Source organism: Staurois parvus, unplaced genomic scaffold (assembly GCF_062004578.1).
Source record: "Staurois parvus isolate SC_StPar_1 unplaced genomic scaffold, SC_StPar_1.0 ptg000321l, whole genome shotgun sequence".
Classification (NCBI taxonomy): Eukaryota; Metazoa; Chordata; class Amphibia; order Anura; family Ranidae; genus Staurois; species Staurois parvus.
In genome coordinates this window covers 1-14,471 of record NW_028318117.1, presented here as the reverse complement: position 1 = coordinate 14,471, position 14,471 = coordinate 1, and the positions used below count along the sequence as shown (strand labels likewise).

The window sequence follows — 14,471 nt, the reverse complement described above, 5'->3', positions numbered from 1 at the left end:
GTGATTGTGTGTGTGTGTGATGGTGTGTGTGTGTCCTGAGTAGATCCACTTATGTAAAATTTTTTTTTTTGTGCTACAAGGGTTATGACAACTAGGAGTTGTTTACATCCTTTTGAGATTTTAACACCTGGTATATGGTCTAGGCCAAAGAGTGCCCATTCAGGGGCTAGAGGTAAGTAGTTTACCAAGTGTGTGGTAGTATAATGCACAATTGTGTTCCAAAATCGTTTAATCTTGGGACATGCCCAGAAGGCATGGAACAAGTCTGTATCTAATTGTCCACAATTCAGACAGCAGGAAGAGGAGTTTCTTTTGGTGGTACTTTGTCACCACTGGGTTTTTTTTTTTTGCTATATAAATACAGAAAATTTTGGAAAAAAACAAATCTTTTGCTTAGGTTTTGTTAGATTATTTGCTAAATTTAGTTTCTTCATAAAATAAAGGCAACATTTATTCTGTTACATTTTTTTTTTGTAAAAAAAACCCGAAAGAGTGAAAATTATATAATATAGTGTGTGTAAAAGTGTCAGAGTCCCAAAACTAAGGGATATATCTGAAAATTGATCACTAGCAACCCTAAAATGCTGGATGCTGGTATGATACATGGCAGTGATTGGGACACTGGTATGGGATATGGCGGTGATTAGAATGCTGGTATGGGGTATGGCGGCGATCAGGGCACTGGTATGGCGGTGATCAGGGTGCTGGTATGGGGTATGGCGGTGAACAGAGCACTGGTATCGGGTATGGAGGCGAACAGGGCGCTGGTACCGGGTATGGCGGCGAACAGGGCGCTGGAATCGGGAATGATGGCGAACAGTGCGCTGGAATCGGGTATGGCGGCGAACAGTGCGCTGGAATCGGGTATGGCGGCGAACAGTGCGCTGGTATCGGGTATGGCGGCGAACAGTGCGCTGGTATAGAGGTGATCTGGACATTGGTATGGTGTATGGCAGTGTTTTTGTGAGCACTGGGACAGATGACAGGGCTGGCTGCATTTTTATTATTCTAACAGGCAGTTTTCAAGGACAATGGGATGGCTGGCATTGCAGTCTAAGTGTATAAGCAGTCTGCCAGGCTGTTGTATGCTCACAGGCTGCAGCACTGCTCCTCTCAGGGCGCTGGTGTGGGGTATGGCGGCAATCAGGGCGCTGGTGTGGGGTATGGCGGCAATCAGGGCACTGGTATGTCCCAAAACAAAGGGATATATATCTGTATAGCAGTGATCTGGATGCTGGTATGATGTATGGCAGTGATCGGGAAGCTGGTTCGGCGATCGGGGTGCTGATGCGGCGGTGATCAGGGCACTGGGTATGGCATATGGCGGTGATTAGGGCGCTGGGTATGACATGTGGCGGTGATCAGGAGGCTGGTATGGCATATGGCGATGGTCAGGAGGCTGGTATGGCATATGGCGATGGTCAGGAGGCTGGTATGGCATATGGCATTGGTCAGGAGGCTGGTATGGCATATGGCGATGGTCAGGAGGCTGGTATGGCATATGGCGATGGTCAGGAGGCTGGTATGGCATATGGCGATGGTCAGGAGGCTGGTATGGCATATGGCGATGGTCAGGAGGCTGGTATGGCATATGGCGATGGTCAGGAGGCTGGTATGGCATATGGCGATGGTCAGGAGGCTGGTATGGCATATGGCGATGGTCAGGAGGCTGGTATGGCATATGGCGATGGTCAGGAGGCTGGTATGGCATATGGCGATGGTCAGGAGGCTGGTATGGCATATGGCGATGGTCAGGACGCTGGTATGGCATATGGCGATGATCAGGTGGCTGGTATGGCATATGGCGATGATCAGGTGGCTGGTATGGCATATGGCTATGATCAGGAGGCTGGTATGGGGTACAGCAGTGATAAGGAAGCTGGTATAGAGGTGATCTGGACATTGGTATGGTGTATGGCAGTGTTTTTGTGAGCACTGGGACAGGTGACAGGGCTGGCAGCATTTTTATTATTTTAACACTGGGGCAGTTTTCAGGGACAATGGGATGGCTGGCACTGTAGTCTGTAAGTGTATAAGCAGCCTGACAGGTTGCTGTATGCTCACAGGCTGTAGCATTGCTCCTTTCTGCTCTCACAGTGATAGCAGAGAGAACAGATCTTTACGTTTACTTTATATTGTTTACCATGTGATTGCTGTAATTGTACATAGGATTCGCATGGTAAAATACCATGTGATCACCCAAACACAGTGGTAATGTGATCCACTATGTCCAGGTGACACGTGGATTGCTCCGAAGTGTGCACAACAATAGCCGAGCAGGAGCCGCCGATGCGGGCTGATGTACAGGTATGTTAGCCTCCATCTGCGCTAGTTCACGGCCACCATTTATAGGCAATAGGCGGACTGGAAGCAGTTAAAATTGATGTAACAGATTTGTTTTCTTTTTTAAAAAACAAACATGTCATATTTACTTGCTCTGTGCAATGGTTTTACACAGAGAAGATCCGATCCTCTTCAGGTCTCCCCATGGCGCTCCTGGTTCCTCCCCTTGACCAGTACCCTCAAAAAGCAAGCTGCTTGCTATGGCGTCACTGGTGCATGCTCACTCCTCAGCCATGCTCTATGCATCTATAAGACACAGAGCCGCAGCTCGGCCCCACCCCCGCTCTCTCCTCATTGGCTCACTGGCTGCGATTGACAGCAGTGGGAGCCAATGGCTCAAGGTGAGGTGTCTCAGCCAATGAGGAGATAGAGACCCGGGACACAAGACTCCCGTGCACATTGCTGGATTGAGAGGGGGCTCAGGTGAGTATTATCGAGGCTGTAGGGAGTACATGTGCTAGGATCAGGTGATGAGTTAGGGCTTAGGTTTCAAAGCTGGGTAAAGGGTTGAGACAGAGTTAAAAATTCCTATACATATTAGCATTTCTAAGAGATAAATAGAGTCCCTAATTGAAGCTAAATAGCACAGTTGAAGGAATTTCCCCTGCTGGCTATTTTATTTTGATAGTTGCTGCTGCTGTGGCTGTCAGAATACCTGAACCAGTGACTACGTCTGATTGACGGCATTGGCTTGGCTATTCATTTGAGAATATTTTGCCCCTCTTCTTCGATTTCCAGATCAAAGTTTGTCGAGCCTGGTGGTGCCATGAGGGCCACCCACAACCCACGTTTCAGTTGATATATTATGAAATGGACAAAATTTGAGCTATGTATAGCCAGCATAATACATACATACAAACCTGAGGAAAACATTTTACTTATTCATACTTTACACATACATCCTGAATGTATAGTCTTATGATGGTTGCCTCCTGAATAAAAAACCTTGTAGCTCAAGGACAGTGCAGAAAGTGCAGCAGAAAAGGCTAACCTTAATCAGGTACTGGTAATTTTGGGCATTTTTATCCAGCCCCAGCCGCCGCAGTAAATCCTCTTCTCCACCCTCAAGAAGCTGGTAAAAAATATGGAAGTTTCTCTCTCCATGGTTCTGATGTACCACACGGGACTTTTCCAAGAGATAGTTTAAAATATGTCCACCTACAGGAGCTCCCTTATAAATAAATAGAAAAAAAAAAAGTGAAAGTCATTCTATTTGCGGTCACATATCTCCCATTCCAGGTCAAAACTTGTCTGAATGAGGGGGTTCTTTTTGTAATTATTAAAACTAATTAGTTACAAATAAACACATAGCTTTGTTCCAGGTCAAATGTGGTCTCTGCCACCCACATTCTCAGCCATAGCTTTGACGCAACATTCTATCTCATTCTAGAGGATTGTTCTCATCTTTTTCAGGACTAACAAATACTAGAGATGTCTATAGATGTAGATGGTAACACAATAAAAAAAAAAAACAAAAAAAAAAAAAAACCACACATTCACCTTCCTAAAAAAATAAAAACATTTAAAAAAAGGCAACACAGCTATATAAAATTATCCCACAAGCCTGACGAAGAAACCCTGCGAGTTTCCAAAATGTTGCATATGCACGATAGGAGGTTCTTAATGTGTAAAGAATAGGTTCACCCGTATTTTGGGTGTAGCACATAGAATGCTCCTAATCGCCTGAATTCCACCAACAGAGCCCCCGTTCCTGTGACAGTGGATGGGGCTCCCCTCCCCCTCAGTCACATTTAAAATTGGCCAAGTGATCTGTGAATAAATGACCAATTCCATCTGTCACTGTGGCAGATGACTACTAGTTCTCTATGGACTACATAGGGTGCTGATCAGGCCCTCAGTCAATTGACGCTTCCTACAGCTCTGAAACCGACAGCCAATACAGAGGTACAGGCACAGAGCTGTAGGCAGTGTCTGCAGGAGCCTGACACTGCACCCACGATCCACTGATTGTGGGTGCAATGCTCTGCACGCTCCTTTGGGGAAAAAAAAAAAAAAAAAAAACCACCAAATGCACTTGTTTGTCTTTTGCAAAATATGTCAATTTATCTTTTTTAAAAAAAGGTGGACTCATCCTTTAAATAAAGCTCTGGACTTTGCTATACCAATGCAAGGTGTGCTGGCAACATATTCTCTAATAAAATAGACTGGATGTACAAAATTACATATTTGGTCAGGTAAACCATTAAGGGCTCGTTGATACTATTTGTGGTGAACTGTGTTTTTCCGTACTGGATCAGTGCAGGTCACATACAAAATGATTGCTGATGTGATATGTGGTGCAGCGCAGTGTTGAAAAAAATGCAGCATTTCCGCAGTTTTCCACAGCAAACAGGATAGCACTGCAGCTCCCTGCACAGCAGCACAAAAACAAGTAAGCAGTACAATGGGATGAAACAGGATTTGCGCAACTCTCTACCGCAGCCGACACTACCTTGCACGGTAAACCACTGCACTTTATTGTCATCAAGTGAAGAAGAGGGCAGCTGGGAGGAAGGGAGAGCAGAGGGATCTGGAAGATAAACATCTGCAGAAGTCTATGGCAAACATACAAATACTTGTCCAGACAACTCTAACCTTGTAATCAAACTGCACATCCATATATTTTCCAAAGCGGCTGGAATTATCATTTCGTAAGGTTTTTGCATTGCCAAATGCCTGAAAACAAATACAAAAATAATTGTGACAGTCAAAGTTATACATGGAATATTGAAAAGCAGTTTTGCTGCTACTTAGATCAATGCAGTAAACCCTGTTCTCACAAGGCTGCTCTGTTTCTATGACAGCAAAACATTTATAGAACCACACCTTCCACTGACACCTACTGATGAGGCAATTTGTTCTTTATCAGCTTCTAGGAAGTTTATTTTCCTTATCAGGCTCTCACCTCCAGAACAGGATTGGACTGAAGAAGTCGGTCTTTCACAGTTTCCACCTGGTCACTGGCCGGACATGTCACAGCATAGTACTGAAGGATTTTCTTGCTAGCCTCAGTCTTCCCTGCCCCACTCTCACCAGATATAAGTATACATTGGTCTTTCCTTTCTGTGCGTAGGGAACGATAGGAGTTATCTGCTATGGCATATCTGTAAAAAAATGTAACAAAACAAATTGGAAAAAAAAAAAAAATGATTAAATACTATTGGAAACAAAACAAACACTTTGAATGGAACTTTAGACAAGTGGCTAGAAATAAAATTGAAATGCATTATTTGGAAATGTTTTTAATTGTTCTATGACTCACAGGTGTGTTCAGCCTGCCTGATTCAGACACTCCTGCCAGACAGCATAGCCCAGTCCTGGCCTTCTAATGAAGTGGTAAAGAATATTGGGGTCACACAACTCTTGATTGCTGATGGCATTAAACAGCTATATATTATTTTGTTTATTACAGGTACTTATATTCGCTGTCAATTTATGCAGCTCTTTAGATATATATCGCATATTCACATCAGTCCCTGCCCTCAAGGAGCTTACAATCTAAAGTCCCTAACTCACATTCATATTACGGACAATTTAGACAGGAGCCAATCAACCTACCAGCATGTCTTTGGAAATTGGAGCACCTGGAGGAAACCCATGCAGGCACAGTTAGAACATGCAAACTCCATGTAGGTAGTGCTGTGGTTGGAATTCGAACCAGCAACCCTAGTGCTGCAAGGCAGAAGTGCTAACAATTCAGCCACTTATTGAGATCTTTACTGAGCTCATCAAGCTCTCCCTTTTTGTCAGCATGTTTATTGTCTATACATGCAGCAGAACTGTACAGGGGTACTGCTACTGTACAGGGGTTTACAGAAGGCTGATATCAAGTCAATTTAGGGTACTTAAATATTTTTTTAATGAATAACTGCATTCCTAAAAGATGCATAAGGAATGTTTTGTACATGACTTCAGGGACAATGTGGTGCGCTACCGCAAACCATAAAGAAAGGAAGCAGCCCTTCTGTAAACTTGGCCAATGTCCAGCCTAGGAATTCATATAAAGCTCTGTTAAAGAAATCTAGACAAATCTAACAAGATGTTAAAGCATGAACAGCTGATTCAGCATTCCTTAAAAGTATTTTCTGTTCAGTCTGTAGCTATATCCATTTCTCTTTTGAATCGTTCGTAGCCTAAATATAAAAGGCTACAAATTTTGTGTGATATATATTAAGACTATCTTATTATATCGACTTAAAAGGTGAGTTCTGGGTAAAACAAACAAGTTACCCTTGTAGTGGGCTCTTACCACACTGCAAGGGTAAAATACTTGAAGGAACGAAAAAAAGTAACCATACTTACCTTATTTCTCACTACACCAGCAGTTTACATTTTTCTCCCCTCTCTTAGGTTGGAGGTTGTGGGCGAGCCACTGTCAGCCTCACAGTCAATGTACGACTGCTGGCCCTGCATGCCCACAGCTATTGCAGCTGCAAACAGAAGCAGATTTGCAGAGGCCAGTCAAACAGCCAGAAGTAAGTGTGCAGGAGCAGGGAATAATGCCTGGAACACACGCCAAGCCTTTTTTTGTTCAATCCAGCGGGCCAAATGAAAAACCAAAGAGCTCACGAGGAGCTCACTGTATTAACTATGCTATGTTTGTACAGCAATCTCCCCACTGTGCTATTGTGTTCTGGCTTCTGTCAAACAAGGACCTGTACACATGGGCCAAATGTCAGCAGGTATCTACTATACTAGTTGTACAATCTACTTTGGATTTCAAACATTTTGTTGTTTGAAATCTTTTCAGTCTACATAGCCAATCATTTTACAATCACCTTTGGCAACAACTATCTTATGTAGTGTAAGGACCTATCTGGTTAAACTTAGTTTGAAGGGATTGCAATGGTAGGTCCTCAAAGGACTTAACACTTTTGATCTTTGTGACCAATTCTTGTTAGACTGGATCTGACTAAGTAAATAACACTTCTTCATTAGAAACCTCACTCTCTCAATCAACTATTTTTAATTCCTTATGCAGCGGTCATTAGTAAATAGGTAGGAAAGTAGATTTTTTTCATTTTTTTCCCATTTATTTCCTGGTTTCCAGGTCTAGGCAAATTATGTCATACAGCCTATGAATCTTTATAAGGGGAGGATGGGTTTTCTCCACTGTGCACACCATCCTGCATACATGCCGGAGGGCAGATGGATTCCAGGAAGTAAATCCTACATAACTGATCTGCCCTTACTCAAGATGGCCATAGCTAGAAATGCTAGGAGTTGTTTTACAAAGTGATTTCTCTGTAAAATAAAGCATGAATGGATGGGTTTGCTTTGAATATTAAAAATGAATTAAATAGAATTTTTGGCTTGTGGTACTTAGATGCAGTGTAGTTCTGCTTTAAGTTGGCCAGATAAATGAGCTGTTATTTGCGCTCCATCGAGCCACAGCAAAAGCAAACATTCCTATCCAACTTATCTTTGAGAACTAGCAAACAGCAGGTTGCAATTCCTTCAGCCCAATGTTGTTCTGCGTGTAAGATACCTTTATGAATATGTAAACCCAACATTTCATATTCCTGATATGTGTTTGCTGTACCATATACATGTATGAAAGTGTGTCCTGTTCTCTTTGTATTGCTTCCTTTGTGAGAAATACCTGGTGTTCCTGCCAGTCCCTTGGCTTTCTTATTACCAACCACACTAAGCAGAATATACCATTGTCCGTTCTCTAGCTATGCTTGGAACTCAGCCTGCTCTCCTCCAATGATCAGACTTGTCCTGACAACTCATGGGGCCCCCGGGCCATAGGGGATCATGGGGCCCCTGTGTCCTTGCCCACACCCAAAAAAGCCTATGAAAAAGCCAATGAAAGGTACCAGGGGCATCTCATGGGGCCCCCTACTGGGGCAGTGCCCGAATGCTCAAATGGTCAGTCCGCCCCTGGTCCTGACACCCCCCTCCCCCACAATAAAAAGTGCACTTAGCATGTGGCCTCTTTACTTATACTGCCACTAAACACCAAAGTAAATTCCACTGTCCTAGTACTGTATAATGTAAATTTAAACAGAAGGTATTTGCTATTATCTGTCTTTCGTGATCTGCAGTAAAACACAAGTGATTTGCCATAGTACTAAAAGCAAAAATTTAAGCCTTAGCCATTATCAACTTGTATACAGGTGCAATCTGCTTTCTCCACTGAAAGTGGCAATCAACTGCAGCGGCACTGCAGGGGGAGAGAAGATCAAGAGGAACATGATTCCTCTATGGTTTCCTAGGTCATGGGGGAAGCTGTCCAATTGGATGCTGCCACCCCATGTGACTCTGGTGGCCACTTTCGGTCAGGCAGAGTCTATTTAGGACTCTGGCTCCTGGGCTTGGCAAATTTCGTGTGCGGGTAGTGTAGGAACCTGTCTCCCAGCACAAAAACTGAGGTGTCACTGAAAGCCCCGGGTCCAGTTCTAATGATCGGGACTCCCGATTCCAGGTCACATGATCACTGTGATAGCCTCTGATTGGCTACCACAGTGATCAGTCACTGTGAAGCCTGCCCCCCTTGTTTTTTTTCCTCTCTGGAGGAGATGCATTGCATCTCTCTCTCCCCTTGCATAGAGAAAAAAAAAAAACTATTTTTAATATTTACCTTTTTTTTTTACAAACAAAGAAAAGATGCCCAAGATCAAGGTTTGACCTAGTTCAGTGTCAAGGTTAGGGTTTAGGTCAAGGTCAGGGTCAAAAGGTCATTTTTTTTTAAATTGGCATCAGTGTCAGTGTGTTTTAGTTAAAAAAAAACGAACAAAATGCGCACTATTGTTTCAGGGCTGTAGTACAGGTACAAACAAATGACATACACATATATGGAATTTCTGTGATTGTCAAGAGCTGGAAAATGTATTTTATTTTGGGTTGTTCTTTGGTGGTAGATTATGATAGTAACAAGAAACACAGCTAAAATTTAGAAAAAAATAATTTTTTTGTTTACTATTTTTGGCCAGTTTACCTTTGATAAGAAAACAAAACAAAAAAAAAAAAATCAGGAGATATCGATTACCATTTACCACCACTTGAAAGCCCAATTTGTCCTGAAAAAAACCAAGGTATAATTCACCTGGATGTATAAAGTAGTTGTGATGACATGTACGGTTTTACCAACACGTCAAAGTTGTAAAATTTTACTGAGGCTTTAATATTTGTTTTACCCTTAGGCGTGAAGGGGTTAAACTTAATCAAGCTGTTTCCTGCAACTGGATTCTGAGAGTTTACTGCCACAGCACTACGATGCACCTCGCCATAAACTATAACCAGTTCTGCTGACAAGTAATGTGACAGCATATGGTGGATACAGTGATGCAATCATGGGCTAAGCATCCCTGAAGAGAGACGATTGAACTGTGCACTAACTGGGCTGTGCTCTATAGCAGTCACACTGAAAGCACGAGTACCAAGCCAAGACAAAGAGTCTTTTCAGTCCCAAACTCCTACAATGAAACCATAAAATATGAATTTCTTTCATGGGACTTGCAGTATGCAAAGTACTTTGTGTTTGTGCGTATATAATTCTTCAAGCACGGGTATATTTTGGTCACATAGATCTAGTGCAGTGCTATCCAACTGGCAGTCAAAAGGTCTTCTTTTGAGTCCCTCAAGATTTCAGAAACAATGCAGAATGACAGAATGGTGCTGAGTGCTGGAAACAGTCTACACACAATACTTGAAATAGACCTGGCACTGCCTGTCAGGTGGAATTCACCCTACCTGACTGTAGTCCAGCTAGACCACTGGAGGGGGGAAGCCGTATACTGGCATCTGTTCAGATAAGTTAACACTAGTGAAGGGGGTTCTTTTGTTTCTACCACTAAATAACAATTAAGAGGGGATCTTTGTTACTGCAGTCACCTACATCAATGAATGGAGTGGATAGTTTCTGCTTCTACTCTGAACATCACTTCCGAAACCCTTAAACAGCTGTACATCAATTCCATGTTGGCTGTTGTGAAGGGGAATACAGCAGTATTATGCAGATGAGCAAAGGAGCCCTTAAAAAAGGAGCATCTTGGAGAGGGGTTATAACTGTTACAATAAAACCTGTTAATGATTTGCATACAAGTGGCAGTCACCTGATATTTGTTAATCTGAAATTAATTTAAAAGAAAAAAAAAAAAAAAAAAAAAAAGAAAGCACATTATGACCTACAAAATGGATCCCACTGACAGGGCTTCACATAGTCTTCTGGTCTCCCTTCTGGGTCCACTGGTTCCAGCTGTTTGAATGGTTGAGCCACAATGATGTTACTCCCGAGCATGGCTGCGGCACAGGTCTCCCAATAGATGGTATGCTATCTATTGAGAGCGCATTGCGCATGCACCAGTGACATCACTGGCTGCCACAAATGTAAATATTTCTTAAACGGTGCACATTTAGGGGAAATTCACTGTAACCACAGGTAAACCTTTTTTTAGGTTCACGTCTGTCACATGTACTCCGGGTGAACCTGCTCTCATCTGTGAAAAAGTACAGGCCGCCAGTGGTGGATCTGCCAATTCTGGTGTTCAATGGCAAAGGCCAATTGAGCTCTGTGGTGCTATGCAGGGAGTACAGAGCCCACTAGAGGATGTTGGGCCCTCAGGCCACCCTCATGAAGTCTGTTTCTGAGTGTTTGGCCAGAGACATTCCCAACAGTGGCCTGCTGGAGGTCATTTTGTAGGGCTCTAGCAGTGTTCATCCCTTTCCTCCTTGTATAAAGGAGCAGATATCAGTCCTGCCGATGGGTTAAGAACCTTCTACGGCCCTGTTGAGCTCTCCAAGAGAGACTGCCTGTCTCCTGGAATCTCCACCATGCTCCTGAGACTGTGCTGGGAGACACGGCAAACCTTATGGCAATTGCACATATTGTGCGCCTGTGCAACCTCTGTAGGGTCCAGGTATCGCCTCATGCTACCTGTAGTGACACTGACCCCAGCCAAATGCAAAACTAGTGAAAACCAGTCAGAAAAGATGAGTAGGGAAAAATATCAGTGGCCTCCACCTGTAAAACCATTCCTGTTTTGAGTGTTCTCATTGTTGCCCATCTAGTGCACCTGTTGTTAATTTCATTAACGGCAAAGCAGCTAAAACTGATTAACAATCCCCTCTGCTACTTAACTGACCAGATCAATACCCCAGGAGTTTAATTGACTTTATGCTATACTCTAATTAAAAAGTGTTCCTTTAATTTTTTTGAGCAGTGTATTTAGTTGTTTTAAGTTAAACTTTGATGAGAAGACAAAAAACATTAAAATGTTACTTTTTTTCTGGGAACTAGAAAATAATACATCATATATAAAAACACACAAATTCTTTGAGCTTTAGGTCCACTGTAGCCTAGCAACCAGCAAATAGTTCAGAAACACTGGTCAAAAATAACACACAGAGAAGTTGTGGCACGAAAGAAATAGGCCAACCCATAAACGGAAAAGAAATCTTTCCATATTTCCAGGGCAGACCAGCAAAAAGTAGCCTGTAACAGAAAGGAAAAATCCGTTGGCAGCAAACATTGGAATTCTTCCTTTGAACAATTTAGTTTTAAAGGCTAAAACATTTTCTTGTGAAAAAAGAAACTAGTTAATACTGCTCTTAAAGCATAAAAGTAAACGCCTTTCTTGAGGAAGGATTAGAAAATGTCAGTATCATGTATCACCAGAACAAACATCCAACTTCTCAATATAATTCACCTCTAATTTTACCCACTGCAAAAAATAAATACAACATTTTGTACATGAAGTGGAGGTCTCCCAGCTCCAGCTCCTACAATCAGAATTTAACCAAAAGCACTTTTGAAGGTGATACAGTGTTCTGTGCTATATTTCCTGCTCTGAAACCCAATATACCTTTTGTATTTTGTTAGGAAGACCTTTGGTTGTAACCATAGAGCTGAAAATATGAAACATTTGCCCCCTAGAATCTTTTGAGGCCCTGTATAGCACTGGAAAAGCAATATTTACTAGAAAGATTTTTTTTTATAAAACTTCAAAGTATAAGTGAAAGTCAAGGTCCAAGAAAGGCTGAATACAAACAGGTGAATTTTAAAGACATAAGAACTTATTAAATGGTTCTTGATTGAATCCTACATAAGAATTTTATATGAAATAAAATAAGTAACACATGATAGATATCTTGCAACTGTATCAATGTGTTTTTTTTTTTTTTTAATAGCTCTCGAGATGAACTGGATCCTTGATTAGAATGAATAATGGATTTTTGGATCTTACAAAAAGTGACACTTACATATGAGGAGACACTTCATAGAAACTAACTCCACGATATCTCTCCATGTGTTGCTTGCTGTAAATCTCCAACTCTTTATATGGATTGACAGATACCAAGACTGACCCAATGTATGTCTGTAAAGAGAACATGATCAAGTCAGAGAAAGTACTACAGGTAACTTGCCAGAGAGATGGGGGGGGGGGGGGGGGGGAGAGAGGAGGAGAGAGGGGGGGGAGAGAGAGAGAGGAGGAGAGAGGGGGGGGAGAGAGAGAGGGGGGGAGAGAGATGGGGGGGAGAGAGATGGGAGGGAGAGGAGGAGGAGAGGGGGGGGAGAGAGGGGAGAGAGAAGGAGGAGAGGGGGGGGAGAGAGGGGAGAGGGGAGAGAGGGGGGAGAGAGAGGGGAGAGAGAGAGGGGAGAGAGGGGGGAGAGAGGGGGGAGAGAGAGGGGAGAGAGGGGGGAGAGAGAGGGGAGAGAGGGGGGAGAGAGAGGGGAGAGAGGGGGGAGAGAGAGGGGAGAGAGGGGGGAGAGAGGGGAGGGGGGGAGAGAGAGGGGGGAGAGAGGGGGGGAGAGAGGGGGGGGAGAGAGGGGGGGAGAGGGGGGGGAGAGAGGGGGGGAGAGGGGAGGGAGAGAGGGGGGGGAGAGAGGGGGGGAGAGAGGGGAGGGAGAGAGAGGGGGGGAGAGAGGGGAGGGAGAGAGGGGGAGAGAGAGGGGAGGGAGAGAGGGGGAGAGAGAGGGGGAGAGAGAGGGGGGGAGAGAGGGGGAGAGAGGGGGGAGGGGGGAGAGAGAGGGGGGAGGGGGGAGAGAGAGGGGAGAGGGGGGAGAGAGAGAGGGGAGAGGGGGGAGAGAGAGAGGGGAGAGGGGGGAGAGAGAGAGGGGAGAGGGGAGAGAGAGAGGGGAGAGGGGAGAGAGAGGGGAGAGAGAGGAGAGAGGGGGGAGAGAGAGGGGGAGAGGGGGGGGAGAGAGGGGGAGAGGGGGGGGAGAGAGGGGGGGAGGGGGGAGAGAGGGGGAGAGGGGGGGGAGAGAGGGGGGGAGGGGGGAGAGAGGGGGGGAGGGGGGAGAGAGGGGAGAGGGAGAGAGAGAGGAGGGAGAGAGAGGAGGGAGAGAGAGGAGGGGGGGAGAGAGGGGGGGGAGAGAGAGGAGGGGGGAGAGAGGAGGGGGGGAGAGAGGGGGGGAGAGAGAGGAGGGGGGAGAGAGAGGAGGGGGGAGAGAGGAGGGGGGGAGAGAGGGGGGGAGAGAGAGGAGGGGGGAGAGAGATAAGGGGGGAGGAGAGAGAGAGAGATAAGGGGGGAGGAGAGAGAGAGAGCGATAAGGGGGGGAGGAGAGAGAGAGAGCGATAAGGGGGGAGGAGAGAGAGCGATAAGGGGGGAGGAGAGAGAGCGATAAGGGGGGAGGAGAGAGAGCGATAAGGGGGGAGGAGAGAGAGCGATAAGGGGGGAGGAGAGAGAGCGATAAGGGGGGAGGAGAGAGAGCGATAAGGGGGGAGGAGAGAGATACAGTTAGGTATATATATATATATATATATATTTTTTTTTATATTTATGTACACAGGCACGATTTTCATACTTTTGGCTCTGTATGCCAGCAGAATTTAAAACGAAAAACAATCCAAATGAATTTGAAGTGCAGACTTTCAGCTTTAATTCAAGGGGTTGAACATAGATATCAAGTACAAATTTTAGGAACTGCTACAATTTATATACACAGTCCCTTCATTTTCAGGAGCTCAAATGTAATTAGACAAATAAATATAATCATAAATAAAATGTTTATTTTTAATTATGTGGTTGATAATCCTTTACTGGCAATGACTGCCTGAAGTCTGGAACCCATGGACATCACCAAAGACTGGATTTCCTCCTTTCTGATGCTTTGTCAAGCTCTAACTGCAGCTGTCTTCAGTGGTTCTTTGTGGGTCTTTCTGCCTTTAGTTTTGCCTTCA

The 14,471-nt window shown here is 44.3% G+C and overlaps 1 protein-coding gene across 1 annotated transcript in view; it reads right to left on the bottom strand.

Moving 5' to 3' along the window:
- The window catches only part of MYO1C (myosin IC), an 87,449-nt gene extending 74,790 nt beyond the window's left edge, over positions 1 to 12,659 (bottom strand). The window contains exons 1-4 of the mRNA XM_089683733.1: positions 12,550 to 12,659; positions 5,249 to 5,447; positions 4,939 to 5,019; positions 3,335 to 3,514 (exon numbers count right to left, since the gene is read on the bottom strand). Of these exons, the coding sequence (XP_089539859.1) occupies positions 3,335 to 3,514; positions 4,939 to 5,019; positions 5,249 to 5,447; positions 12,550 to 12,596 (507 nt within the window). The 5' untranslated portion in view covers positions 12,597 to 12,659. The remainder of the gene's footprint in view (positions 1 to 3,334; positions 3,515 to 4,938; positions 5,020 to 5,248; positions 5,448 to 12,549) is intronic.
- Positions 12,660 to 14,471: the final 1,812 nt, after the last annotated feature.